Raw genomic sequence first — 27258 nt, 5'->3', positions numbered from 1 at the left:
TCTTCCTATGCAAATCCAGGTGAAGGAGAGGGGGCATGGTTTGTGACATCATGCATGTGGCCTATGTGCCGAAGGATCTGAGCAGTTTGAAAAATATTTGAAATTATTTGAAAAATAAGGCAAAAATCGGACAAGATACAGGGACTATGTCAGGCTAAAATAAATCACATTTAAAATACATTTTTCTTGGTTATGTTATTCAAAGCAGGGTCATCTAAAGCCTTTTCTTGAGCCCCCCCAGGCAATAAATTGGTATTTGGTATATTTACTCTGAAGCATTCAGATTCACTGTCATTACCTAAGAATACTGCTGCACATATTATTAGCAGTAAAAATATTAAACACCACTAGGCGTGTCTTAGCTATACTTTCATTTTATTTTATTTTTATAAAAAGCAGTCATTCGAAGGAAAATATGGAGTGACAGATACAGTAAATCCCTTAACGGGGGATAAGAATGGATACAAAAGACCTCCAAGGTAAACAGTACTTGTATGTAAACAGCCACTTGTTAAACCCGCTTAGCAGACAAACACGAGTTGCTTACCTCTGTTTATGTTCGCAAATGGTCCTTCCACATCTATGGAACTATGAGCAAACTCGGGCCCTCTGAAAGACTGCTGAAGTTGCATCATACTACCCATAGATGGCTCACTTCCCAACACTCCACCAGTCCAATATTCAGATTGGGCTCCAGTAGCTTAAAAGTAAATACAAACTGATTTTCACTAAATGAAATACATTATCAAACCTAAACACTTCAGTTAAAATTGGCTGACAAATGCCACTAATTGAAATTCTTCTCCCTTAGCAGGTTCGCTCACTACTTTGTCTAATGTGGTTTTAAATCTGCACTCCCTCACTGTTACTGAGAAGCCATGCTACTAAAGAAATAGTAACAGAGCATGTTAGTACATGGGTCTCTCAAAACTGAGGACGCCATCATTGGTTTCAAATGCTGTATTAGGTCACCTATAAGGAAGAGTTTCATAGTTTTACTGTAGTCATTTGTGCACGTCACAAAGTCACCACACTGTTGACAGTCTCTGTTTAAGAAAGACCCAGACCTAAGGAGCAGAAAAGTGTTGCAGGTCAGAAGTGAAATACATTTCTTAGTTGGGTGGAAAAGCTTTATAGTTAACTTCTCATATTATCCTTGGATTACACCATTGCCTACTAATCTATCACTTTCAAGACCACTAAATTCAAATTTTTGAAGAAAAAAATGAAAATAAGTTAAGAAAGATTTTTAAAGGAGGGATGAGGAAGTATAAAACACAAATAAGAAGGAATATAAAAGAAGAAGGGAGAAAATATACATGGGGAAGAGGTAGGAATCATAAGCCCGTTAAAATCAAGAATGTCACTAGTGTCACTAGAATTTAGCACGTGCATAAGTGCTTTGCAGAATCAGAGCCATACATAGCACTGTGAAACATTTCTAGTTCTGAAGGTTATTCAGCCACTTCAGCTGTGATTTGTGTCACATCTTGTTAGCAAAGCAGGGTCAGATGTAATAGCACGGGACACTGGACTTCAAGGGAAAACCCAAGTGTTGCAGGAAGTGATGCTGGTGATCCCTAGTCTGTATCTAACCAATACCATGGCATGGTACTAATGGGCACTGTGCTGATGGAGATGCCATGTTTTGGATCAGATGTAAAACCAGGAGACTGAATGCTTATAACCGCTAAATATCCAGTGTTGTTAAAGATTAAGGCTGTTCAAAACTGGTCCCCCCTGTCAAATTCCAATTTGACATTCTGCATAGGTTTCCAATTTTGTTCATTTTCTGTTCTGATGGGTTATATGGGGCTGATATGCCAAACTGGAACATAACCTCTAGACTTGAGAAAATGAGATCAGATAGCAGGAAACTCACAATGAAAATACAAGAAAAGCAGAAAGGTTCAGGGAAGGTAGAAAGTCAAGGTGTTTTTTAGAATATGGAGCACTATAAATATAAATGGAATCACCAAAAATGGCTAATTTGTTTAGGGCCTCCACAGACTTAAAAAAAACACAATTTAAATTGTAAACTGTTTTTATCCTTCATACAATATGTCTTTGTGCTTTTAAAACTTGCATTATAAAGCCTCACAATCTATAGTGCATATATATTTTCTTTTGCTATACTTGATAAAATTTAATATTTTTTTATTCGCTTGCTGAAAGTAGGAAATGGAATTCTTACCAGTAACTTCTGTGCAATTGTCATCTGAATCAGACTCTTCGGGATCGAAGACTTGGATCCCTTGGGCTTGCAGTCTCTGAAGTTTTGTTTCCAGCTCTCGTTTGGCCCTCAGTAAATCCTGAATCTCATTTTCCTTAGTTTCCCTGAAAATCTAGAAAAAGGAAAGGATTTTTTTTAAAGTATAAAGCCAACTCTTACTATTTTTTCACAAGTCTTGTGAAATTTGATGTTTGATCTATAGCCCCAGCTCCTGAATTCATGTGATCTGCTGTCATTAAAAAAAAAGTGAGATTTGAGCCCTCACTGTGGTAGAGAAAGACTTGAAAATGTGACCCAAGTGAACATAAGAACGGCCATACTGGGTCAGACCAAAGGTCCATCTAGCCTAGTATCCTGTCTGCCAACAGTGGCCAATGCCAGATGCTTCAGAGAGAATGAACAGAACAGGTGATCATTAAGTGATCCATCCCGTCACCCATTCCCAGCTTCTGACAAACTGAGGCTAGGGACACCATCCCTGCCCATCCTGGCTAATAACCATTGATAGCTCTATCCTCCTTGAATTTGTCCAGTTCTTTTTGAATCCTGTTATAGTCTTGGCCTTCACAACATCCCAAGTGCAACCCATTCTCTCAAAAATCAGAAGGCGAATAAAGGAATCCAACATTTATATTATTTTTAAATCATGATTTTTAAATCAATGCCATGATTTTGGGGTTACTGACTCATGATTGTTGAATGTTTGGGATGGACAGTACTAAAATAACCTCATAAGTAATATCCATGGTTTTTAACTTAGTTTTAAGAAAAGCCAGCTTTTTTCAGCAACAAAACTATAATTTGTTCTCAAAGATTTCCCTATTATTTTTTGAATGGACGTATATTATTTTACTGTGGATTGTTGTACTGACAGCTATACACCTTTAATTTAAGTAGTTTAAAATACAGAGACCAGATATCTGGAATTGTCTTATATATACAATATTACTATCACAAGCTAAAACTGATTAACGAGCTTGGTCTTTGATCAAAACTAAGTACTTAAGATCCCAAGCGAATACAAGAGATCTGTAGACTTAATTACAAATACAATTTAAAACAAAACTCTTTGAAAGCAATCCTTGCCTTACTTATCTACCAAAACATTTCCTCTGCTACAGTTGATCATATTGGCAAGCCCTAAAACAGTGCAGAGAAATGCATTCACTGTCTAATTTTGGGTGCTAGCAGTGGGATCAGCTGCAGGAGGGGAAAACCAAAAGCATCAGCTTGGCAATTAATAAGCATTTCAAGTCACCCTAATGCAAAAATATTATGGCTTTTATCTTCACTTGGCTCTTGTATTTTAGTAGCACAAAGAGATGTGCCAATAGCTGGCACAGGGGGTATTTTTTTAATGAAAACTAAAAATGTTGAACATTAAAAAATTAAATATAAGCATTACTGAGAAATAACCAAAGTCAGTGAGCCTACAATTTATTTTTCTTTATAACATCATGTAACATAACTTCTGATCTGCATGTTCCTTGCCCCTTCTAAGTGTGAAATTGGCAAAAGCTGATGAAATGGCACAGAAGGTGCCAGGATGTTGAGCAACAGTAACTTTTCTCCTTTCCATTTTCAAAAGCATTATTTTCCACTAAGACTAAATGTTATTAAAAAACATTTCTACAGGTAAATTTTGGTATGATTAATTTGGAGTAAATAGTGGATTAAGGCCCTGGACCTACAATGAGTTTCATATCAGCAGACATCTGCATCTAGGCAGAACCTACCCAGAGAGAGTTCACTGAGGGATTTTCTTGGTCATTTTCCTGGGGGATAAAGTGAAGATGCTTACCTTGAATTGTCTCTTGACTTTGTCTCGGTCGTGTTCAAATGTAGCAGCTCTCTCCATGGCTTGATATTTGGCTTCTAAAGCACTTTCTTTCTCTCTAAGTATTTTCTGGTAAGTTTTCTGAAGAGCCTGAAAATATTTAATATATGATTTCTCTGAAAGAAAATTATTATTGCTATAAAGTTTTAGCATATTTTTCAGCTACTGAGTTTAGATAGCAAATTCAATAGTTTTGCTGCAATAGCCCTTTTACAACTCTTAATTCAATGAAGAAGTTTTTGTTTGGTTTTTTGTTTGTTTAGATTTAAACATTGCATTGCAGTGTTGGAACACAAATCAGTGCAATCTTATCATGAATGACAAACAAAATATTTAACATTTTTATTAAAGCTAATGTTAAAATTGTATAATACACAGGTTGAGAAAAGAGTGTCTGTACATCTGGGTATAGTGCTCGGGGGTTCTTGCAACAAATTTTTGGGTGGCCTCAGAATGTGGCCACCAACTCTTGCTGGTGGCTGCTCTGACAATTTTTCCTAAAATACTTAATAACTTTAGAAAAAACAAATAAATATGTGCATATACATGTCCAAATCATTGTAATTTATTTATGTAGGGGTTTATTGCAGACTCAATAATTAAAAATAATGTACAGTTGTCTACTCATTACTGGACCTAAACAGAATAGAAACACAATAAGGTGCTTTGCATGTTTTGCTTTTTTTGGTTGCTTTTTTATTAGACTTGCTAGCTAGTAAGTCTGCTGTGAAAAGTGACATTTTGTATATTTGTTAATACCACTTTTACAGCAGACTTGCTAGCTAGCTGGGAGGCTGTGAAAAGTGATATTAATAAAATATGAAAAGTGATATTAATAAAATATCACTTTTCACAGCAGACATACTCAGCCCCGGTAAGCTGGGGGACAAATTAAGCCCTGGATGGGGAAGTGGGTAGTGGGCCAAGGGGTGAAAGGGGGATAGATAGATGGGAGTCAGGGAAGATGTGGGAGGTGAGTCCAGAGCAAGAGCCTGGGACCCTGGTGCACAGATGGGGACTGGAGGAGGCAGCGAGGGCCAGGGGCGATGTGCAGGGGGTGATCCTGGAGCCCTGCAGCTGTGGGATGGAGCCTGCTGCCACACGGCCAGAGCCTGTACCCCCACCCCCGGGCTTAAGCCTGAAGCCAAGCCCCACTGTTCCCAGGAAGGTGGGGAATTCACGCTGGCTGCTTACTCCTACATGTTTGTGGCTCCAGAAGGGGATAGAGACCAGTCCCTGCTGGTGGTCCTGGGGGAGGTTTACTCCCCACACCCCCCATCATCACCCAGGAGGCTGTGGCTGCAAGAAAAGCCCCTGGTGGCCACATGCAGCCACGGTGGCCACATTTGAGAAACACTGGTTTAGATTATCCGCAAATACAAAGTTTGTTTTTAAAGTCATAAAATACATATAGTGCAAGCAGACTCCAGTGCTCTAATGCAGCCCCACTGACTTCATTTTTACTTCAGTGGGGCTCTGAAGAAACCTGGAAAGAAAAGTGAAACTGACCAATTCAAGCTGGAAATATTGCAAATAATAAACCAATTGTCTAAATGGTGAAAAGTAAACTAGATGTTTTATTTTATTATAAAAATTTAAGTTTTTATTAAAGATGTCTAGATTAACATAGGTAAAGAAATTGAACACATTTTTTAACTGTCCATTTCTTTTTTTAGTTGCTGATTTGTCCATGTAAAAATGCCATCTTGATCTGAAATATTTTGCCTGCAGTTGTGAATCTTGTTTCTACCAGGCTATATTTAAAAACTGGAATTTTATAAGGGTGCTACTCAGCAGCTCCACCCAGAGTAGGCGGGAGAATACTGGGAGGTGGACAGCTTGTCCAGAAGATGCTGGGAACAGGAGGAGATAAAGAACCCTCGACTGCTCTCCACCAAGAGACTAGTTGGGAGGAAGGAGGTCAATGCTAAAGCCATAGTTGAGGGGTCTATTCCCCATTTCAAAAGGCGTATGGGGTAGTGGAAAGAGATCTGGGTTCTGTTCCCAGTTTTGACACTTATTTCCTGAACAACTTTAGACAAATCTCTTGTCTTCTTTATCCCTCCGTTTTCCCATCTGTAAAATGGAGATACTCAATTTATCAAGTGCTTTGAGATGTAAGGATGAACAGTGCTAGACAGGAGCTAATATTTGCCTCAGAAGGTGAGATCTTCCCTCCCACCCCTTTCCCTATCAACCATGGTGTGGGTCAGTAGAATTGCTAGTTACCTGGAGCTCTGCCCGGAGTCTCTTGTTCTCCAGGTCTAGCTTGGCTTCTTTCTTGACCATAGAGGCCACCTCGTTGTTCTTGCTGACACGGAAGATCTCATATTCTTTTTTCAGGCGCTCATACTCCGCCATGCACTCCAACTCCTGTACTGAGGCAGTGGATTTGAAGCTGGCCCCAATGAGGCCTCCAGGCCGCGAAGCACCCACCCGACGGAAAGAACTGCGCAGCAGGCGAGCTTTGGGCTTCACCTCTACTGGGATCTCACAGGCTTCGCCACCACCTCCCCCATAAGTGTCCTCAATCACCTCCCCGCCAGTGCCCGCTGGGCTCACCAGGGAGGAAGCTGTCCCCATCGTTGGGGGCCAGGTTGGGATGCTGCCCTCACTGCTGCTCCCCTTTCTCCATGGGTTTGGCAGCTGGAGTCACCCAGTAGCCAGGCATGGGTGCCAGGCACGTGTCACTGGTTCTGTCCCTCTAGCAGTTTATACCAGGGTCATGCCTGTGGTGTCTGTGCACCGGTGGAGTGGCTGGCAGTGGGGCTCCCCACACAGGTCAGGGGCTTGCCCGGGCTCTCCCCACCAGTCCCTACCAACTAGACTGGCTTCAAGCCCCACTTCCACCCAGGGGAGCAATGACGGGCTGCCCCGCTGTCTAGGGCGGGCCCACGGGACAGCAGCAGCTCCCCAGGGTGGCATGAATAACACCCCTCGGCAGGGGGGAGCCAGCCATAGCCTCGGGGACTCCGTGCCCCCAAGCCCGGGGTCTCGGGCAGCCGCAGCGCTGCAAGGGGCGGGACAGGGCTCAGAGGAGGAAGGAAGGAGGGAGCCACGTGGGCCGCCTCCAGCCCGCCCCGGACAGGGCAGGGTGGGGGCCGGGACTCGGGAGTCTCTGCGCCCGGCGGGCTGCAGGGCGCCTCCTGCGGCCAGACCCCGCTCTGCGCGGCGCTGCTGGGCCGCCGGCTGGGAGCGCCAGGTACCGGCCCGAGGGGTGAGGGGAGGCGGGGCTGGCGGCCCGAGGGGGAAGAGCCGGGAGGGTGCTGACAGGGGCTGGTGGAAGAAGGAGGGAGCGGGGCAGGGAGGGGAGAAGAGGGGCCGAGCTGGTGGGGAGGGGCTCGTGGGGAGATGGGGGCTGGAGGGGGGACGCCTCGCTCGTGGCGCGGGGGAAGGGAGAGGGGCAGAGCAGTACAGAAGCAAGGGGTTGGTTTGTTCCCCAGAGCAGAGGGACACGTCTCGAGATAAAAGAAATAACTGTGGGCGCTAAAGTATGGGGTGGGGGTGGGGAGGAGCGAAAAGAGGAGGGGGGGGGAAGCCTATTTCCCTAGAAGAGTTGAGGAGGCAGGAGTCGGGAGGCAAAGCAGCCACTTATAGCATATTTTTTTTAATTCTTTTAGCCACTTTTAGCATATTTTAGTTGGAGAGGTTTCAGAAACAATTTGGAAGAAAAAGAACAAGGAGGGGAAAGAAGCCAAACCCAAATAGGGCCCAAATAGGGCAACGTGGTAAATAGAACAATCTGTTTCCACCAGAAGTAATTAGTACAGTAATGCAGCTGGGGGAAACAGCATTGTACTTTAGGCTTTATAAGCTCTTTGGGGCACTGGCTTTTTTTTTTGTTGTGGGTTCCTACAGCGCCTAGCACAATGGACTCCTTGTCCCTGGCTCAGGTTGCTAGGCACTACATGTGACGTTCCCCTGGTATTATCCAGACCAGTGATCTGCTAGGTCACTCCAGTCCTTGACTCCGGGAGCCAGCCTTACCCTGCTCTGCTGTGAGAACCCTCCCACTCCTGGGCTGTTCATGCACAGCCTCTGGCATGTAAGCTGCTCCTTGGATTGTGCAACCAAATGACACTAGCCAATATCTCCGGGCCCAGACGCAACCCTAGGAACCTCAGTCTTGCAGTGCCCAGTTATGCCCACTGGATGCTGCAAGCTTATATGAGTTCATCAATTTAACAAATAAGTTGATATGTACCAGGCTTGTTATCCCAAGGGGAGTCTCTGACATGCTTCAACCCAAACACACTGCTTCAGGTAGAATAAACAAACAAGTGTATTAACTATGAAAGATAGATTTTAAGTGATTATAAGTCAAAGCATAAAAAGTCGGATTTGGTCAAATGAAATAAAAGCAAAACACATTCTAAGCTGATCTTAACACTTTCAGTGCCCTTACAAACTTAGATGCTTCTCACCACAGGCTGGCTGGTTACCCTTCAGCCAGGCTCTCCCCTTTGATCAGCACTTCAGTTGCTTGGTGTGGTCAGTCTGTAGATGTAGGTGGAAGAGAGAGGAAGAGCATGGCAAACGTCTCTCCCTTTTATCATGTTCTTTCTTCCCTCTTGGCTTTGCCCTCCCCCCTTCAGAGTCAGGTGAGCATTACCTCATCACAGTCCCAAACTGACCAAAGAAGGGGGGATGACTCACTTGAGAGTCCAACAGATTCTTTGTTTTTGCCCAGGCCAGTGTCCTTTGTTCCTGTGAGGCTGGGCTGGCTTTGTCCCATCCATGCCCTGATGAGGTGTGAACTTGCTTGGCCTTGATTTAAGCCATGAGGGCACATTTTCAGCCTCATAACTATATACATGAAATTACAACCTATAACATTACTATAACATTACCATAACAATGCCAAGTACATCATGAGCCTTCCGAAGACACCTGACATGACAAACTTTGCATTAGATATCACACAATCATATTATAAGGATGAACATGGGGGTGTACGCTGTTCCCATGAAGTACAGAGTGTCACACTACAGTCATACAAATAATAACAAAAATTAATGGTAATTTTTGTGTGCACTGAAAAATCTTCCCATTTTCAGGGGATCTCAGCCCTTACCATCCATTGAATCAGTTACTGTGCTAATTTGTTATCATTTCCCAAACAGCACAAATGGAAGTGCCCATTTGTTAAGGATGGTTAATCAGTTTCTATGTTCTAGCAAAAATATTTACGATTGTCCTTCCAGAATATGATTCCCTCAGAGGACTGCCACCTGTCCTGAAATTCACAGACAATTTAGAGCACCAGAGTTATTTAGGCTTTTACAATGCTAGGTCCCAATCCTGCAAGCACTTATGCACATGAGTAGTACTAATTCAATGGGACTGTTCATGTCCATGAGTGCTTACAGGATTGGGGCATTATGCAATGTAGCTGTCATCCCGTAGTTCTGTAACAGAATCCGCTCCTGTGATCTTACCAGCCCACTTAGCGCCTATCAAAGTCATTGGGATTTGATGGTGCTGAGCATTTCACAAGGGGTGATCAATGCCTAATAGGAACAGGTCATGACATTATGACATAATGGACAACGTCTACATAGGGCACTCCTACTTCAATGTGCTTTGTTGGAGTTAAAAGGCATATCTTTCTCCTGCCTTCATGTCTCTTTACAGCTTTCAGATCTACTCCTCGCGGATATCTTGGTTGTGGAGAAGCCAGGAAAATCCCTGCTCCCCTTAAAATTTAAGACTTAAATTATCTGTCTTCTGGCTCTAAATATTTGTTAACCTTCCTCCCCAGTAACATATGTCCTCTTTATCTTCTGGGGTTTGAATTCCATCAACTAAACACATTATAATGCACTATTTACATCTGTCTTTATCTTCAAGACTTTTGTCTGGCTCCCCACACATCCTGGGATATTTACACAAAGAAACCAGTGAGACTCACAAGCATGTTGGTTTATTCCCAAACCTCAGAATCCATCATACTGTAACAGTATGAAAGAAAAACAAAAAAAAATGACCAACCACATCAAAGAAGATCTTGTCTGGCTTATACATTTGCTGTGTGAGCAATTAACTAACTTATAATGTAGTAAAAGAAAAAGTATTTTAGAGAAATCTGATATGATCTCATTCCGAACGCCTACACAATTGTTTCTGTCAGAGAGGAAAATTAGTGTATTGTACACAAATCAAAAAGGAAATGATTTTATTTTCTTTAATAACTCTGGCTTGTGAATTATGGGGTAGTGGCATGTAGCAAGATCCTATGCTAACATGGAAAGATGTTGCATGTCTGTATGAAAAAGCAACTCGTTCCTTGGCTGAATGATGGGCTGTGGTTGATTGTCCTATGTAAAACTTATTTCAGCTAAAAAACCATTTGTGGCATACTGAATATGGGGTGTGTGGAAGTGCTACATGGTTCCTCACATTGACATCAATGGGAGTTATGCATGCCTAGCCAGAGCAGCATGCTTTCTATAAATATATCAGAGGGATAAATACCATGGAGAGAGAGGAATTATTTAAGCTCAGTACCAATGTGGACACAAGAACAAATGGATATAAACTGGCCATCGGGAAGTTTAGACTTGAAATTAGACAAAGGTTTCTAACCATCAGAGGAGTGAAGTTCTGGAACAGCCTTCCAAGGGAGGCAGTGGGGGCAAAAGACCTATCTGGCTTCAAGATTAAGCTTGATAAATTTAGGGAGGAGATGGTATGATGGGTAGCATGATTTTGGGAATTAACTGATCTTTGACTATTTGTGGTAAATAGGCCCAATGGCCTGTGATGGGATGTTAGATTGGATGGGACCTGAGTTACTACAGAGAATTCTTTCCTGGGTATCTGGCTGGTGAGTCTTGCCCACATGCTCAGGGTTCAGCTGATCGCCATTTTTGGGGTCGGGAAGGAATTTTCCTTCAGGGCAGATTGGAAGAGGCCCTGCGGGTTTTTCACCTTCCTCTGCAGCGTGGGGCACGGGTCACTTGCTGGAGGATTCTCTGCACCTTTAAGTCTTTAAACCATGATTTGAGGACTTCAGTAGCTCAGACATAGGTGAGAGGTTTATTGCAGGAGTGGGTGGGTGAGATTCTGTGGCCTGCGTTGTGCAGGAGGTCAGACTAGATGATCATAATGGTCCCTTCTGACCTTAAAGTCTATGAGCATATAGATCAAGAATTCTGAAATGAAGCAGGGCTCTGAGTTTCCTCATTTGCATGTTAATATACAGAAGCTCTTCTATTTCAGAGCAGCACTGGTGTCTGAGTTCTGAGAACAAAGTCCAAGATTTGGTCATGCTTTTGGTTGCACCAAATTCTTTTCTGTGTTCTGGGTTCTTTGCAAGCCAGAATTGTGGCTTTCCTCACATGTAATCTCATTACCTTTGTCCTAGAATAAAAAAGACACGTTCTGCATTATAGTGGACCCTTGATCCATTGCTAATAATCCACTGATAGTAACAATTAAATTGGAGGAATTGTTGATATTGCTTCTCTGATTGGTTCCTCCCACCTTCACCCCCATATGTGTTACAGGAATTTAATATGGGGACGAGAGAGTTTCTGAATAAGAAAATTACACTGCTTCCCTGTTGTTTCATGGGTTGGTTTTTCTGATGTTTAAAGATTTTAGAATAGACTTCTCCAAAATTTAATTTATAAATCTTTAATAGTGAAGACTGGTTAAATATAGTATAATTCAGAAGGGTCATTGCATAGCTGCTGGAAACAGAGCCTCAAGGAATGTGAAGACTGGCTGTCTTAATTTTCAAAGATTATTAAGTGACCCTGGTAAATGATAGTTCAGCCTTTGACCAAATATCAGATCAAGTTCTCCAAAAATGGTGTCATATTACGTTTCATTTTTCTTTTTCTTAAGCCTCAACAGGAGCAACTTGACTAGCAGTCCTGTTGGGAATAAAACAATTAGGCATATTGTGATAATGTCATTCACAAACCAGTATGGGGTAGAATCTTTGAGCTAGGTTATGTCATAGCAATCCAACTATGAGTCCAGTTTATTGAGTTCATTGGGACAACTCACATACATAGGTAATTGTGTTTGTAGAATCAGGACCCATCTTTGTAAAGCCCCTCCATGGCTGCTACTCCATGCTTTGGGCTGGAAGAGCAACTCCTGCCCCTTGTCACCTCCATGTGAGGGTCCTTACTCATTGGATCCATGTAATTGCAAATCCAGTGGTCCCCCCACCAGATCTACCAACATCTCTACCCTTATATCGACTCCATTCTGAGTCAATAAAGAGTCCACATCTCTGGAACACAGGCAATGCGTCCTTTCCCCTGAGCAGCCACTTTGCCCATATTTCCCTCCTATGCAGATTATTATTAATTATTTGTATTACCATAGCACCTAGGAATCCTAGTCATGGACCAGGACCCCTTTGTTTTAGCTACCACCCTGCTTCTATGGGGTTCTCCACAAAAGGTGAATTTCACCCTAAAAGAATATTATTTGTCAGAGACTCTACAGGCTTTAAGCATGTCATCATATTACTTCAGTGTTGTCAGAGAACTTTACACTGAAAGCCTATCACAGATTTTCCAGAACACATTCATTCACCGTGGAGACACAATGGGGCCAAATTCATCTTTAGTACAACTCCATCTGAACTTCACTAGGGTGAATATATATCCAGCTTGTCAATTTTCTGTGCAACTGGCCTTATTTCTTAGAAAACAAAACTGCATTGAAATAATAAATAAATAATAAATCTAAAGTTTTAAAAAATCTATTTGAAATCCATCATGGTGTTACTTTTGTCTTCAGTGTATACCGTAACATTTAAAATGTGTGTTCATATGCTTAATTTGATGTTTAAGTTTTCACACTCTTGCCTTTATTCCATTTTAGGATATATTGTTGATCATGAGTTTGTAGGCATGGATCTGTCCCCTAGAGATAACTGGAGCATCAAGAACTGCTGTACTGTATGAAGTTTTCTACAGATTTGTTCTGTGCAATGCCTTTTTATTTGTGGAAAAAGAAGGTAACTATATAATTCTGATTATAAACTAAGTGGCCTTGCCTCTCACACAGATTTTTGTGCTGTTTTATTACCCTGAGATTCATGACAGCTAAGAATTAGCACATCCAGCATCTAGCCACATAAATATTCCAGTATAATTTAGTATAAAGAGGTACAGAAAATAGCAAAGAAATTTGCAGCTGGAGTGAGTGTTTCAGAACATAGGCTCCCACAGTCTGACTGCATGTTATAAATAAGAGTTTTGCTATGATTGGAATAAATTATTGAAAACAGGATGCTCTAAATAGAAAACAACCGTGCAGCTCAAAGCTATCTTCTTCCTTGTAAATTCAGAGTTTAGAATAATTAAATACTACTGACAAAGGCAAAGCATTAGAAAAGCCCTTCATAAATCAATAGTAAGTTGTGGCTGTACTGTACCAAAACTGATCAGTTTTTTATGATTTCATGGATTATTCCAAAATACATGTCGAAGCACAGCTTTTAGTCACATCATGATTAAGAGAGTTCTAAGGGGGATGTGTAGTGAAAGTAGTGCAATGTGGTAATTCTAAAAATGTTGCTTTTATTCTGGATTATACATCACTCTTGTTACTGGCTGTGAAGCTTTTAGTCTAAAAGTTAGCCTGATTGTCATCCCCAGTATTCTGGCCCATGTTATGAGTAGAAGCCTGGAGGGGCCGAATGGTGGAGCAAGTTTTAGCTTGGTTAAATTATTTTAACCCTTTTCATAGTCTCCTGAAAAGGTAGAATGCAGAATCTGGTATATAGTACAAAAAGAGCTGAGCTCTCAATTAATCAGCATCTCAGTTTTGTTGGATTCATTGTGCGGGTACTGGGCAGTGTTGCTAGCATGTGATATACAGGAGGTCAGACTAGATGATCTGGTAGTTCCTTCTGGCTTTAAACTCTATGTCTTTATGTAAAATAATGCCTGATTCATAGCCCGTTGAAGTTGATTGGAGTGTATCAGTTGACTTCAGTGGTTCTTTGAGTAAGGTCCTTCATAGAATCAGAGAATATCAGGGTTGGAAGGGACCTCAGGAGGTCATCTAGTCCAACCCCCTGCTCAAAGCAGGACCAATCCCCAACTAAATCATCCCAGCCAGGGCTTTGTCAAGCCTGACCTTAAAAATCTCAAAGGAAGGAGATTCCACCACCTCCCTACGTAATCCATTCCAGTGCTTCACCACCATCCTAGTGAAAAAGATTTTCCTAATATCCAACCTAAACCTTCCCCACGGCAACTTGAGACCATTACTCCTTGTTCTGTCATCTGCTACCACTGAGAACAGCCTAGATCCACCCTCTTTCAGGTAGTTGAAAGCAGCTATCAAATCCCCCTTCATTCTTCTGCAGACTAAATAATCCCAGTTCTCTCAGCCTCTCCTCATAAACCATGTGCTCCAGCCCGCTAATAATTTTTGTTGCCCTCCGCTGGACTCCTTCCAATTTTTCTACATCCTTCTTGTATTGTGGGGCCCAAAACTGGACATAGTACTCCAGATGAGGCCTCACCAATGCCGAATAGAGGGGAATGATCACGTCGGTCGATCTGCTGGTAATGCTCCTACTTATACAGCCCCAAATGCCATTAGCCTTCTTGGCAACCAGGGACATTGTTGACTCATATCCAGCTTCTCGTCCACTGGATATGAGTCAAATGGCTGATATACCATACAAGGCCCGGTACAGGGGACAAAAATAGCTCTGCGATTAGCCAGCATTCACCATTAGGCCAGAAGTTTATGGGTTTAAATTTCTGAGTAAAACTTTGGCATGAAGACATTAAAAATTAAGCTCCTTTCTGTTGGTTTCTGGTGTCTGAGAGTTAAAGTTCTCCAGGGCATTTTTAAGAGAGTAGATGTCCTGGTCAATCAAATTTGTTCTGATAGCCCAGGCTATGTGTGCATTACTGAATACAAAATGGCTGTCATGTGTAGGGTGGCCAGGTGTCTGGTTTTCGACCAGAAAGTCGGGTTGAAAAGGGGACCTGACAGCAGGAGCAGCAGAAGCTCCCTAAAAGTGTGGGGGGGGGTCACTGGTGCATGAACTGTGGCCCCACCCCATGAGCCACCCCTTCCTCCAGAGCCCTTCTGCCCTTACGCCTCCCCTTCCCACTGAGGCTGCCTGCCCGTGCTGCTCCTTCTCCCCAAAGCCCCGTCCCTGCACCGCCCCTTCCCCCCAAACCCCTGCCCTCACACTGCCTCTTCCCCCCAAACACCTGCCCTCGTACCACCCTTCCCCCAAGTAGGGTTGCCAGCCCTCTAGGATTGTCCTGGAGTCTCCAGGAATTAAAGATTAATCTTTAATTAAAGATTAGGTCATCTGAGGAAACCTCCAGGAATACTCCAACCAAAGTTGACAACCCTACCCCAGAGGCCCCGCTCCCACATCACCATTTCCCCCAAGGCCCTGACCCCTCTCACTCCTCTCCACCCTCTGTCCTCCATCGCTTGCTGGTAAAAAGTGATGGGGCCATGGGCCCTGACCCCACTACCCCGTTCCAGCAGCCCTGCCTGACAGTGTAGGGTCAGATCTACTGACCAGACACCCAAAGTCCGATTACTGTGGGTGGGGGAGGTGAGGAGGCACCGGATCATCACCCATGCCAGCCCCTACTCAGCTGGGTGCTTTGGGTGGCTGCAGCTCCCAGCCCCAGCTCCGCAGGCAAGGCCCTCCCGACCCGAAGGAGTGTTGGGGAGAGGGGAAAAGCAGCAAGCGATGGGAGGGGAGAAGGGAAAAGGAGAGAAAGGGGGTCTTTGGGGGAAGAGGTGGGGCGGGGCCTCGGGGAAGAGGCAGGGTGGGATGGGGCCTCTAGGGGAAGAGGCGGGGCAGGGGTGGGGCCTCAGGGGAAGAGGCAGGGCAGGGGATGTTCCAGCACTCCTGCTGGAGTGTCCAGTTTTTAAATATTACGAAGTTGGCAACCCTAGACATGTGTACTTTGTACATGGTAGGTTACAGGGCTGGAACTAGCAGATCAGGTGTCTGTACCAGATATGGACTGACTACAGAGCTTCCTTTTCAGAGAGATATACCAAATGTGTTCACATGAAGCCCTGGTCTATACTGGGGGAGGGGATCCATCTAAGTTACTATACTGGGGGAGGGGATCCATCTAAGGGGATCCATCCACTCATAGCAAAACTCTTATTTATAACATGCAGCCAGACTGTAGGAGCTTATGTTCTGAAACACTCACTCCAGCTGCAAATTTCTTTGCTATTTTCTGTACCTCTTTATACTAAATTATACTGGAATATGTATGTGGCTAGATGCTGGATGTGTGTTCTTTTGTAAAATGAACATCTGCTAATTCTTAGCTGTCGTGAATCTCAGGGCAATAAAACAGCACAAAAATGTGTGTGAGAGGCAAGGCCACTTAGTTTATAATCAGAATTATACAGTTACCTTCATTTTCCACAAATAAAACGTGAAAACATAGCTGAAGTCAACGTACTTAGATCGACTTACCGTGGTGTCTCCACCGCAGTGAGTCAACTGCTGTCACTCACCTGTTGACTCTGCCTGCACCTCTCACAGCACTGGAGTACAGGAGTTGACAGGAGAGCGCTTGGGGATTGATTTATTGCGTCTAGACTAGACGCAAGAAATCGATCCCTGCTGGATCAATCGCTGCCCGACGATCCAGCGGCTAGTGTAGACCATACCCTAAGATACTTTTATGTTCTACAGGAATGGCTGAGGTTAGCCTAATAAGGTATGTGACACACACATCTCCACTTAGTGGCTGAATAGTATAATACAGTTTACCATTCCATTACAATGGCTGCCCCTTTTCACTGCATCATCATTTCAGATGATTAAGAAGCCTTTCATAGTTTTATAGAAAGTTATGCAACCCTAAAATATGACCATAGGTATAGAGAAGACTTATCTGAGGAATAAAGTAAAGATTGAAGAAATGTCCTGAATATCGCATCTGAGGTCTTATTCCTCTTTTCCATACCATTCTGATTTCTTTTGATGAGCATGCTTTATGGCAATATATTGCAATTTATCTTATTTATTTATTACTAAAATAATACACTACATAGGTAAAAAGAAAAGGAGTACTTGTGGCACCTTAGAGACTAACAAATTTATTTGAGCATAAGCTTTTGTGAGCTACATCTTACTTCATCGGATGCATGCAGTAGAAAATACAGTAGGGGGATTTTATATACACAGAGAACATGAAACAGTGGGTGTTACCATACACACTGTAAGGAGAGTGATCAGGTAAGGTGAGCTATTACCAGCAGGAGAGGAAAAAACAAAACAAAAAAAAACCTTTTGTAGTGATAATCAAGATGGGCCATTTCCAGCAGTTGACAAGAATGTGTGAGGATCAGTGGGGGGGGGGGGAAGGCGGGGGGGAATAAACATGGGGAAATAGTTTTACTTTGTGTAATGACACATCCACTCCCAGTCTTTATTCAAGCCTAATTTAATGGTGTCCAGTTTGCAAATTAATTCCAATTCGTCAGTCTCTCGTTGGAGTCTGTTTTTGAAGTTTTTTTTGTTGAAGAATTGCCACTTTTAGGTCTGTAATTGAGTGACCAAAGAGATTGAAGTGTTCTCCGGCTGGTTTTTGAATATTATAATTCTTGACATCTGATTTATGTCCATTTATTCTTTTACGTAGAGACTGTCCGGTTTGGCCAATGTACATGGCAGAGGGGCATTGCTGGCACATATCACATTGGTAGAATTACCACAACAAACATTATTTTGGAACAGTGTATAGCTAATCAGCTCACTACCTCTTATGTGGTACAGTAACCTTATTACAGTCTATGAAACTGAGCTCAGCATGGATGTACCCAGAATCCATTTCTTGAGAGGCCTGATAATGACTTGGAATAGAATTGATGGAGGAGATGACATCCACTTTTAAAAGTTCCTGTGCCTTTAAATTTTTTAAACCTTCACCACTAGAGGTCAGCAACACTTAGGGAAAAGATGGGGAGAGGGTGGCTTCGTGGACAGAATAAGTGGGAGTTTACCTACTAGTTATACAGAGATAGGAAAGTCTGAGATTAAAAAGTGATGAGTTTCTACCTATGTTCAAGCCACGTAAAGAATTAAGACAGCATAACTACTATGCTCTCCAATGTGTTTGGAGTCACAGTACTGAGCAGGGAGAGAGAAAGTTGCATAAATACAATATTGTATTTTTATACAGTACGCTCCATATCTGCTATATATAGAAGCATTCTGAAAAGCAGTCACTAACCTAGTAGTTGTAAGAGCCAAACCCTGGTTCCATTGAAATCACTGACAGTTTTATCATTTGACTGCAAGAGGATCAGGATTTGGCCATAACAACTGTCAGGGTTTTTTATTTTGTTTTTTACATGAAGGACTGAATGCCCTAAAGGCTTTTTAAAATTTCATTATTCAAGGTAGGTAAAAATAATTGATAACCATCAAAAACAAAACAAAACAACCCTTTCTTCTAACCACACTATCTGTAAAATTCAACCTTAATTATAGCCTCACTACCAAGCTGTAGTACAAGTGCACAAGAAATGTTTTGATTTAAATAACTTAATTGCATTCAGAATTGATAATTGAAACCTAACTTCTCACCTTGACAGCTGTAAGATGTCAGAACAAGACACACTCTTAAGTCTGTATATCAAGTGACTCAGCAATGCTACTCTATAAAAATCTTGGCCAAGCCTGTCAGACAGCCATGACTCATTGTCTGTCTGAATTGTGTTTTGACTGACAATCCAGTTGTCAGAGATCTACAGAGGATTCAATAACCTAGCCTTTATACAGTCTTTTTGGGAGCACCTTAACATTCACTAGGCCCTGGGCTTAGACTTTCACAAGGTTGACCCACATGGCTCAGAGACAGGGCCTCCAGGATACAGCACCTCTCTTTCTTATTCTGTGCTCTCAGCAGCAAGTCCAAATGAGTTCAGACTCCTGTTTAGAGTCTTTTTACCCCAGTGCAACTAGTAAGTATTTGTAGGGATGCAGGGCAGCCTTTTCAAAACAAGCCAACATTTATTAGTCAACTGAATTCAGAATCTGAGAGTCCTTAGGTCAGCATGGAAAAGCAAAGCTTATGGCTTGAGCTACACTTAAAAGTTAGATTGACATAGGTACATTGGCCAGGGTATATAAAGCACACCCACCTGACATAGCTATGCCGATCTAATCCCCAGTGTAGATGCAGCTGTGTCAATGGAAGCTAACTTCATTCGGGGAAGTGGTGTTCCTATAAAACCTCTTCCATTGAAGGCTATATCTACACTATGGTGTTATGCTAGCATAGCTACACCAACATAACTATGCCAGTATAATCAGTAGTGTAGACAGGGCCTAAGACAGATTCTATATTGGCAGAAACAACTTCCCCAATATTCCATGTTCTCCTGGAATCTGCTTGTGTTTCCTTCCTTCCTTCCTTCTGTGTGTGTGTCTGCTCACTGTGTGCCCTTTAAAGGCCAGCATCCACATCTTGGTTCCTTTCTCCAGCTGCTGGGGTTTTCCATTCCAGTTACCTGCAAAGAGTTAATAACTTGCTCTTGGCTGCTGGTCATTTAACTAGTCCAGTTGTTGGGTCTTCCATTCACATGTATTGATTCCATTCACATTTTGATGATGCATTTGGTTCCAGTCGAGACAGACCTGTTGCCTACATGATGTCCAGCTGTTTTATTTCCCTTGTCTCCATAGTAGAGTTTAAACCCTTCACATTCAAGGAATAGCAATACAAAGTGAGTGAGTAAACTGATCACATATTATTCATAAAAATGTTTTAAAAATTCCCAAATTCTCGACACCAAGAATGAGTTATAATCCCAGCAATAGAGTGAATACTGAAACACCCACTTCAGTAAGTGTGCATCGCCTCTGGCTTTCTCAGCCGAATAGTCACTTCCTTCTATGTCAGTGTGATGGGGCATCTGCCCCACACTGGCAGATGAGGAGTTAAAGCAGCCCCGGGGAGACTGCGCAGGAGGCAGCCAGTTAGGAAAGGGCTTGTAGAGACAGCCAATCAGGGCCAGGCTGGGCCATACAAGAAGGGCTTCTGAACAGAACAGCTGGAGTCACTCCCTGGAGTTTGAGGAGGGAGGACTGGCGGCCCTGAAGGTGGAAGAAGAGAGAGCACCATGGCCAGAGCAGTGCTGGGTGGGGCCAGGGGAGCATGAGTGAGCTCCCGGCTGACTGCTGCCAGACTGAGGCCCTGATACAAGGGTGGAGAAGGTACTAGAGCTGCGGGATAGAGGCCCAGGGAAACAGACAGCAGGGGTTGGAGTTGATGCAGTGCGTGGCTGCTGGCTAGAGGGTCCCTGGGCTGGGATCCGGAGAAGCGGGCAGGCGGGCCTGGGTCTCCCTGCTTTGGCCCCACTTCCCACTGGGGGGAGTGGCTAGAGTATGGGCTGCAGTTTGTCACTGATGCAGGTGGCTAGACCCTGGACTGCAATCTGTCACTGAGGCCAGTGGCTGGACAGAGGACTGCTGGCTCCCCGGAAGGGGGGGGGAGAGAAATGAGTGGGGCACAGCCAGAGGACTATGTCCAGAAGAGGACCCGTGGTCCTGAGAGTGACACGAGTCCCGATGGCAGAAGCGACAGTGGCGAGACGCCACTAGATGGGGGCGCACTGGCAAACCAGAGCTAATTCCCAGGACGCCCAGCAGGAGGTGCTGCAGTGGTGAGTCGTGCCCTGTTACACGTGGTGGAGAACACGGGTAAATAGTCACCCCTGATACAAGGGGAAGAGAGAGAGGACTGTGGAGACTATTACCTGGTATAGATGTTTGAGAGACTAAGGGACACATAAGGTGGAGAAAATGGAGTCAGAGGCCTTCTTTGAGGAGGGCTCTGGGGCCTTCATGAACTGGACTCCAAGGTCGGTGCCACTGTGGAAAGGGGCCGACAAGGAGCAAGGGCACTTCAGATCCTGCTACAGCAGGTGCTCATAGCCCAGCAGAGACAATGGGAGGCACATGAATACTTGCAGACCTGTATGGCCGGACTAGCAAAGCAGCAATTGTACCTGTTAAATCGCTGCGAGGGGGAGTCCAGAAGAATCCGAGGAAGCAAGAGGGGAATTCAGGTACCAGGACCAGGAACCTGGGAGAATATTTCACCTGTGGACAGCAGGGACACTTTAAGAGTGAATGCCCCTACCGAAGAGAGGAACAGAGGCCTCATCTGGAGAATGAAAGGGAGAAAGAGCCAGGAGAATCCCCCTTGTGAGGAGAACAGGGAGGCAACAGGCATGTTGGGCCTGTGGGCAACAGGGTACCTGAAGAGGGAGTGTCAGACTGAGGCCCTGAGACAAGGGCAGAGAAGGTGCTAGGGGAGTGGGGAAGAGGACCAGAGAAACAGACTGAGTGGGGCACAACCGGAGTACACTGCAGAAGAGGACACTGCAGTCCTAAGAGCGACATGGGTCCTGACAACAGAAGCGACAGCAGCAAGACACCACTAGATGGGGGCACACCAGCAAACCAGAGCTAATTCCCAGGACGGCCAGCAGGAGGTGCCACAGTGGTGAGTCACACCCTGTTATAGTCAGTTATCTGAATCTTCTATGTATTCACCAGCTCAGGGGGCAAGTGAGGTCTTCTTTGTCATATAGCTCTTTCTTGGATCATAAAGGCTATGACTACGCTACAAAGCTTACAGTGGCGCAGCTGCACCCGTGCCGCTGTACCGCTGCTGGTGCAGATGCTCTAATCCAATGGGAGAGAGCTCAGCCATTGACTTAATTACTCCAGCCCCGCGGGCGGTGGTAGATATGTCGGTGGGAGAAGCTCTCCATGCCGACATAGCGGTGTCCACACTGGCACCTAGGTCGGTTTGACTTACATCGCTCAGGGGTGTGGCTTATTCACATCCCTGAGCGACATAACCTATATTGACCTACGCTATAGTGTGTAGCCTGAATATAAGTGTGGAATGGGGTTCAGGAGTTAAAGGAAGTTATTATGAGTCAAAATTATAGGTTATTTTTCCAGCTGTGACATTAACCACCTGCATGATATTAGGCAAGTGACTTTTTAATTTAAAGTGAATTTTTAAAAATGTGTACTAATTTTACTAATTTTGCATGCCTCAGTTTTTTGAGTATCCAACCTGAGACACCTATGATTTGCTTTTCAGAGATGCTGAATACCCAAAACTCCAATTGACTTCATTTTCATTCCCAGTATCTAGCTGTCTTCATGTCTCTGCTAATATTTTCCATTATCTCTTTGCTTAGCATAATAGGGATCTCTCAAACCAAATTGGTTATTATGGTTATATGTTATTTGCTGTTAGTTGAGATAAAATACTGGAGTGCGTTTTAGGCTGACCTGCCTTTGTAGCTGTCTTTGAAGGATCTTTTAATCATATGCACTTTTGATGCAAAAAGAGACAGTTGCTCCTCTCTGACTGTTTTCCAGTCAAAACTTTCATGCTCTTGGTCTGTCCTCTAGGACCTCAATCTAGTGCCCATCAAAGTCAGTGGGAGTCTTTCCATTGACATCTCTGAGTGTTGAATTGGACCCTGTGCTCATTGTGCCAAAGAGGCAGTGTCTCCACTTAGAATTTTTAGCAATTCCTCTACCACCCGGGAAGCACCAGTGCAACTCCCTGGTTAATGCACTAATGTAGGCTGGACTCGGATGTTTCTACCACCATGGCATCCATCCCTGCCCTAAGATAGACCAACAATGGGAAGATTGCTAAAATGTTCTTAGCATGAACAAGGCCAGAGAGCATACTAACTGAAACAGGCAGCATCTCAGCTTTCAGTTCTGATCAAATCCCCCTCAAACAAGACATAATATATGTTATCATGTAACTAATTTGATTGTTTTTTGTTGACATGATACCCATCCAGCAGGGTACTGGGTACTCTCAATGCCCTCCTCGTAGGGCCAGGCCTTTTTTTTAACCTATCTGCAAATTAATATTTATTTACTTTACTCTTTCCTTAATTCATAGAAATTTCACAGTATAACTATACGTGCTGGTTACTGGCTAATCCTACTATATTCTATTATTCATGCAGCTGAAATGGATCTGATTATAAACAATTAACCCAGACATGGAATAAGAGTGCTAAAATGAATGAAAAAGCATTCTCGAATATTTTTCGGGGAGTGAATGCTCTATGAATCCTCTAGAAACAATGTGTGGTTTCTTGCTGTATGGAATATTAATTCTGCACGTACTACCTGTATCTGACAGTTGAACAGTGCAAAATTTGATTTCTAAACCACTGTCACGGAGTGGTATATTTGATGAACAGCTTTATATAGCTTTCAAGCAAAAGCCGTAAACAGTTTTTTTAGCAATATGCCATATGTGGTATTTGAGTTTCATATATGGCTCATGAGATGAAGCTTGATGGCAATTGAATGATGTTGTTCTTTCTATAACAACTGGAGCAGATTCTATGTTTCCTTGAGCTATAATTGGCTGGCACATACATAGCGTAACCACTGTGTAACATGAGTGCCTAATACAATGATGCCAAATACACTCTTTTTACACATACTCCATTTTGAAAATGTTATCGATAACCCTAACTGATTGTGGGGGTCATGTATGTATTAAATTAAGTTGCAAGTGTAATTTAAACAAACATTAAATCCATGTTGTGCATTTTAGAAATCAGAACAGTGGATAATAATAATGGCAAAAGGTCTGGCTAATTTTTCTCTGAAACATGTGAGGCATGCCATTGCATTAACTCTATTGGGAGATCTTTAGATTGAAGGTGTAAAGGTCTGTGATTACATTCCAGGTTCATGCCACAACTCGTCTCACTTCAGAAATTTTGTAGCAATGAACTGTGACCAAAGAGTGGGAGGCGAAAGACTAGTATGCAAGTGCTAAAGTGATGCATTCAACAGAAATGTTCACTTGCAAGTTTTGTCATGGCACACAAAATGTTACATTGGATCTCAGCAAAATGTCTCATTTAGAGTGGTTGAATCTTTGCGTAGTGTATATTTATATGTATGTGGAAATATGTAATATCCATAATTAGATGGGCATCACATATACTATTGGGGGAATACTGCTTTTATATCTTCAAACACCTTTTCCCTATAAAAACCCAAATTACGACCTTGTGAGCTTTGAGCTCTGGGGCTGGGAAGCACCTCCGCCACTCTAGGTGGGGTATCCCCTTAAAGGGATGTTGCAGCGAGGGGACTTTCCTTTGTGCAAGGCCTAGTATGGCTCCATTCTACCCCCAATATAGGGCTGTGTCTAAATGGCACAGTTCAGCTTCTGAACATTGCAAGTGGGTATGTGTGATGGGTTCCCCTGGGTTGCCATCTGGAACTGGGGTACCACTGAGCCCTCTGACCCACCTGCTTAGGCTCCTTCTCACATTGTGCTGCTGTGACAAGTTGCAAAGCCTTCCAAGCTTGCACTTTCACCAGCATTCACACAGGCAGTCACATGCAGGCTCTCTAATCACCAGCCTAGGACCCCAGGGCAGTACTGTCCTGGCCTGGTCAAATCTGGCCAGTATATGAGTTTAACACTTGGTCTGCCTCTTCCTCAATGTGAAGAGGACCATGCACACTTGTGGTAACCAAGCTGAGATTTTCCTCAGACACCTTAGTCAAACGGACACTGGTTTGGATTAAAACATAAAATAAGTTTATTAACTATAAAAGGATAGATTTTAAGTGATAGCAAACAAATTAAAGCAGATTACCTAGTAAATAAACAAAACTGCAAACTGAGTTTAACATACTAGATAGGTTATAAGTTAGTAAATGGTCAACCTGAGTGATAAACAGGGTGGTAGATTATTAAGGCACAAGCTTTCTTGGCTTTGCAGCTTGGCTTTCCCAGGTTTTCATACACAGGTTAGAAATCCCTTTAGCCTGAGACCGTCAATTCCCCCTGTTCAGTCTTTATTTCTCAGGTGTTTCCAGGTGTGTTGTTGTAGGGAGAGTGACATCATGATGAGACCCATCATTTTCCCTCATTTATATCTTCTTCCCACTTGCTGGAAAGCTCTTTTGCTGTGACCTGAGTTAAACAGTTCCTATTGTGTAGTGCTATCTCTGAGAGGTTTCTATTGTACACAGTTCCTGGGGTAATCCTCGTGCTTGTGTGCATTTCCTCAATAAGCCCTTAACATTGTGTGGCCTTTTTACTGTTGTAACTGAAAGGCTGCTTGTGGATGTTTTCAACCTCACAACATATTTCAGTAACACAGACATAGCCTAACTTCACATACGACGATAGCACATGCAATCCAACAATATATTAATGTCTAACAGATCAAGACTTCTAGAATGATACCTCACAAGGCATACTTTGTACAAAACATATCCTAATTACATGACAGTGGTGAATATTGGGGTGCCAGGGTGTCACACTGTCTATACTTGGAACTGGGGGTGTGATTCCAAGCTCAAGGAGACATACTGGCACTGCTCTCATTGAGCTAGTTCACTAAAAATGGAATATAGCCACTGCAGTATGAGTGGCAGGAGGAGCTAGCCACCCCGACTGTGCCTGGGCCTTACCAAGATAGATAAAAGTATAGTCCTTAAAAAGGAGGTGTTTATTAAAGAAAACAACTACAGCTACAGACAGACATGTTTTTGCACAGCTCAAGTCCCTGTTCTGTCTGTCTTGTTTACCAAGGATCACACATAAGGAGCAGTTCTTGCTACACTTTTGAAAAGTGTATAGTTTGCCTGAACTACTTTGTCCCTCACTCAGACTCCCACACTCCCTCACCAAAAAATCCTCTTCTGATGGTGCTTACCAGTAAACAGAATCAGTACCATAGCTCCATTGCAGATCAGTGACTGTAGATTAGGTCGTTGCTCACCGTGGATATCATTCTGCAAGTTATCCAAGAAGTCACAAGGTAAAACCAAGGGTAGAGCTAACTGGAAGTGATATTCGGGTTTTGAACACTTATTCCATTCTCCTTGGCATCCTAGTAACTCATTATTTCCTTTCTTGATGCATGGTTTTCACCCCATCCTTCAGTGCTTGCGTCAAAGAGTAATTTTCCCTGAGGATCATAGCTAGCAGAACCTCTTCTCCTCTGGAATCTAGGTCCAGGAGTTGCAACGGCCAGCCCCTTCTCTTCACTCCCCAGGGCACTGATCAATACTGAGTATTTGGCCACTGTCTGTCCTCCACTCCCATAACCAATAACTCCATTCTCTGGCTACTTTTACTCTACAGCGTGATGAAGCAGCTGATACAGGGAGTGGGAAAGGCATGGGAGATAGCTGTTGGCTGAGGCTCAGCATGGATGAAAGAAAGAATAAAGTGCCTTTCTGTCCCCTCATTTTTCCTTCTTTGGTAGGAAGGTAGACAGAGAAGGTCCAGGGACCTTTAGTGGGAGCACTGTCTTTACTACCTGCTATTACTTTGATACATCAGAAGGTTATCTTTGCTATCATAAAATGAAAACTTCAACTAGCAAAACTGGAGGAAGACAGAGGCTACAATTTGAACAGACACTTAACTCTTCCTCCTCAAACTCTAGGCAGTCTCTAACAAAATCAAAACCAGGCAAATCTTTGTCTATTTTCTACTTGATATTTCATTTTTTTTAAAAGCCTTGTTACATTGACTTCAAAAGAAAAAAATCTGCTGCAATGACACTTTTTCAACTTATTTATACACAGGGAATTGTCATTTTGTTCTCAAATGAGGTAAACAAAGCCATAAAGAGCATAGCTCAGACCTGTCAAAACCTGCACAGCCTTTAAATCGGAAGGAACGTTTCCCCACTGCATCTTCAAAACATTGTGACATTTGTTGAAGTGAAACTAGTATTGGAAACAGAAACGTACTTAGTTTTAGAAATATTAGACATGAAAGCTGGGTTCCAGTTCACTATGCAACTAAATGATGAATAGCACCATTTGGATGACCTTTATTGAATAAACCATTTGTTGTTGTCTTCTGGCAAAGCCTTTCTGTTGACCTGACTTACTTTAAGTTAGATAAGATGTCGTCAGAATTAACAGTGTTAGTATCTAACACTAAAGAAAACATTTTAAATATCACTTTCCCCCCATAAAACACAATCGCCTTATTGACATTCATCTGGTAAGGCATGCCGGGGGAAGTCCATGGCTCTTGGAGACTTTGAGTCTTGTTTTGAAAATTAAATAGAAAATTTTTTTGGACTAAGTGCAATGGCTATTCTTTCTGCTCTAGTGATTTTTTTTTTTTTTTTTTTTGCA

At 43.1% G+C, this 27258-nt stretch overlaps 2 protein-coding genes across 12 annotated transcripts in view; one reads left to right on the top strand and one right to left on the bottom strand.

Annotated features, from left to right (window-relative positions):
• Positions 1 to 7101, bottom strand: part of NPHP3 (nephrocystin 3) — a 45623-nt gene extending 38522 nt beyond the window's left edge. For 4 of the 5 annotated variants that reach the window (XM_073333223.1, XM_073333225.1, XM_073333224.1 and 1 more), the window contains exons 1-4: positions 6300 to 7101; positions 4035 to 4160; positions 2195 to 2345; positions 548 to 700 (exon numbers count right to left, since the gene is read on the bottom strand). In XM_073333223.1, coding sequence (XP_073189324.1) covers positions 548 to 700; positions 2195 to 2345; positions 4035 to 4160; positions 6300 to 6653 — 784 coding nt within the window. In that variant the 5' untranslated portion in view covers positions 6654 to 7101. The remainder of the gene's footprint in view (positions 1 to 547; positions 701 to 2194; positions 2346 to 4034; positions 4161 to 6299) is intronic. The other variant, XM_073333226.1, reaches the window with a different exon arrangement.
• A 68-nt stretch (positions 7102 to 7169) lies between these two features.
• The window catches only part of TMEM108 (transmembrane protein 108), a 386458-nt gene continuing 366369 nt past the window's right edge, over positions 7170 to 27258 (top strand). For 6 of the 7 annotated variants that reach the window (XM_073333193.1, XM_073333196.1, XM_073333192.1 and 3 more), the window contains exon 1: positions 7170 to 7272. The gene's annotated coding sequence lies outside the window, so the exon portion shown is untranslated. Of the gene's footprint in view, positions 7273 to 20670; positions 21575 to 27258 lie in introns of those variants that run through there. The other variant, XM_073333194.1, reaches the window with a different exon arrangement.

The sequence above is a fragment of the Lepidochelys kempii genome, chromosome 2, assembly GCF_965140265.1.
Source record: "Lepidochelys kempii isolate rLepKem1 chromosome 2, rLepKem1.hap2, whole genome shotgun sequence".
NCBI classification, from domain to species: domain Eukaryota; kingdom Metazoa; phylum Chordata; order Testudines; family Cheloniidae; genus Lepidochelys; species Lepidochelys kempii.
This window is presented reverse-complemented; position numbering and strand designations above follow the sequence as displayed.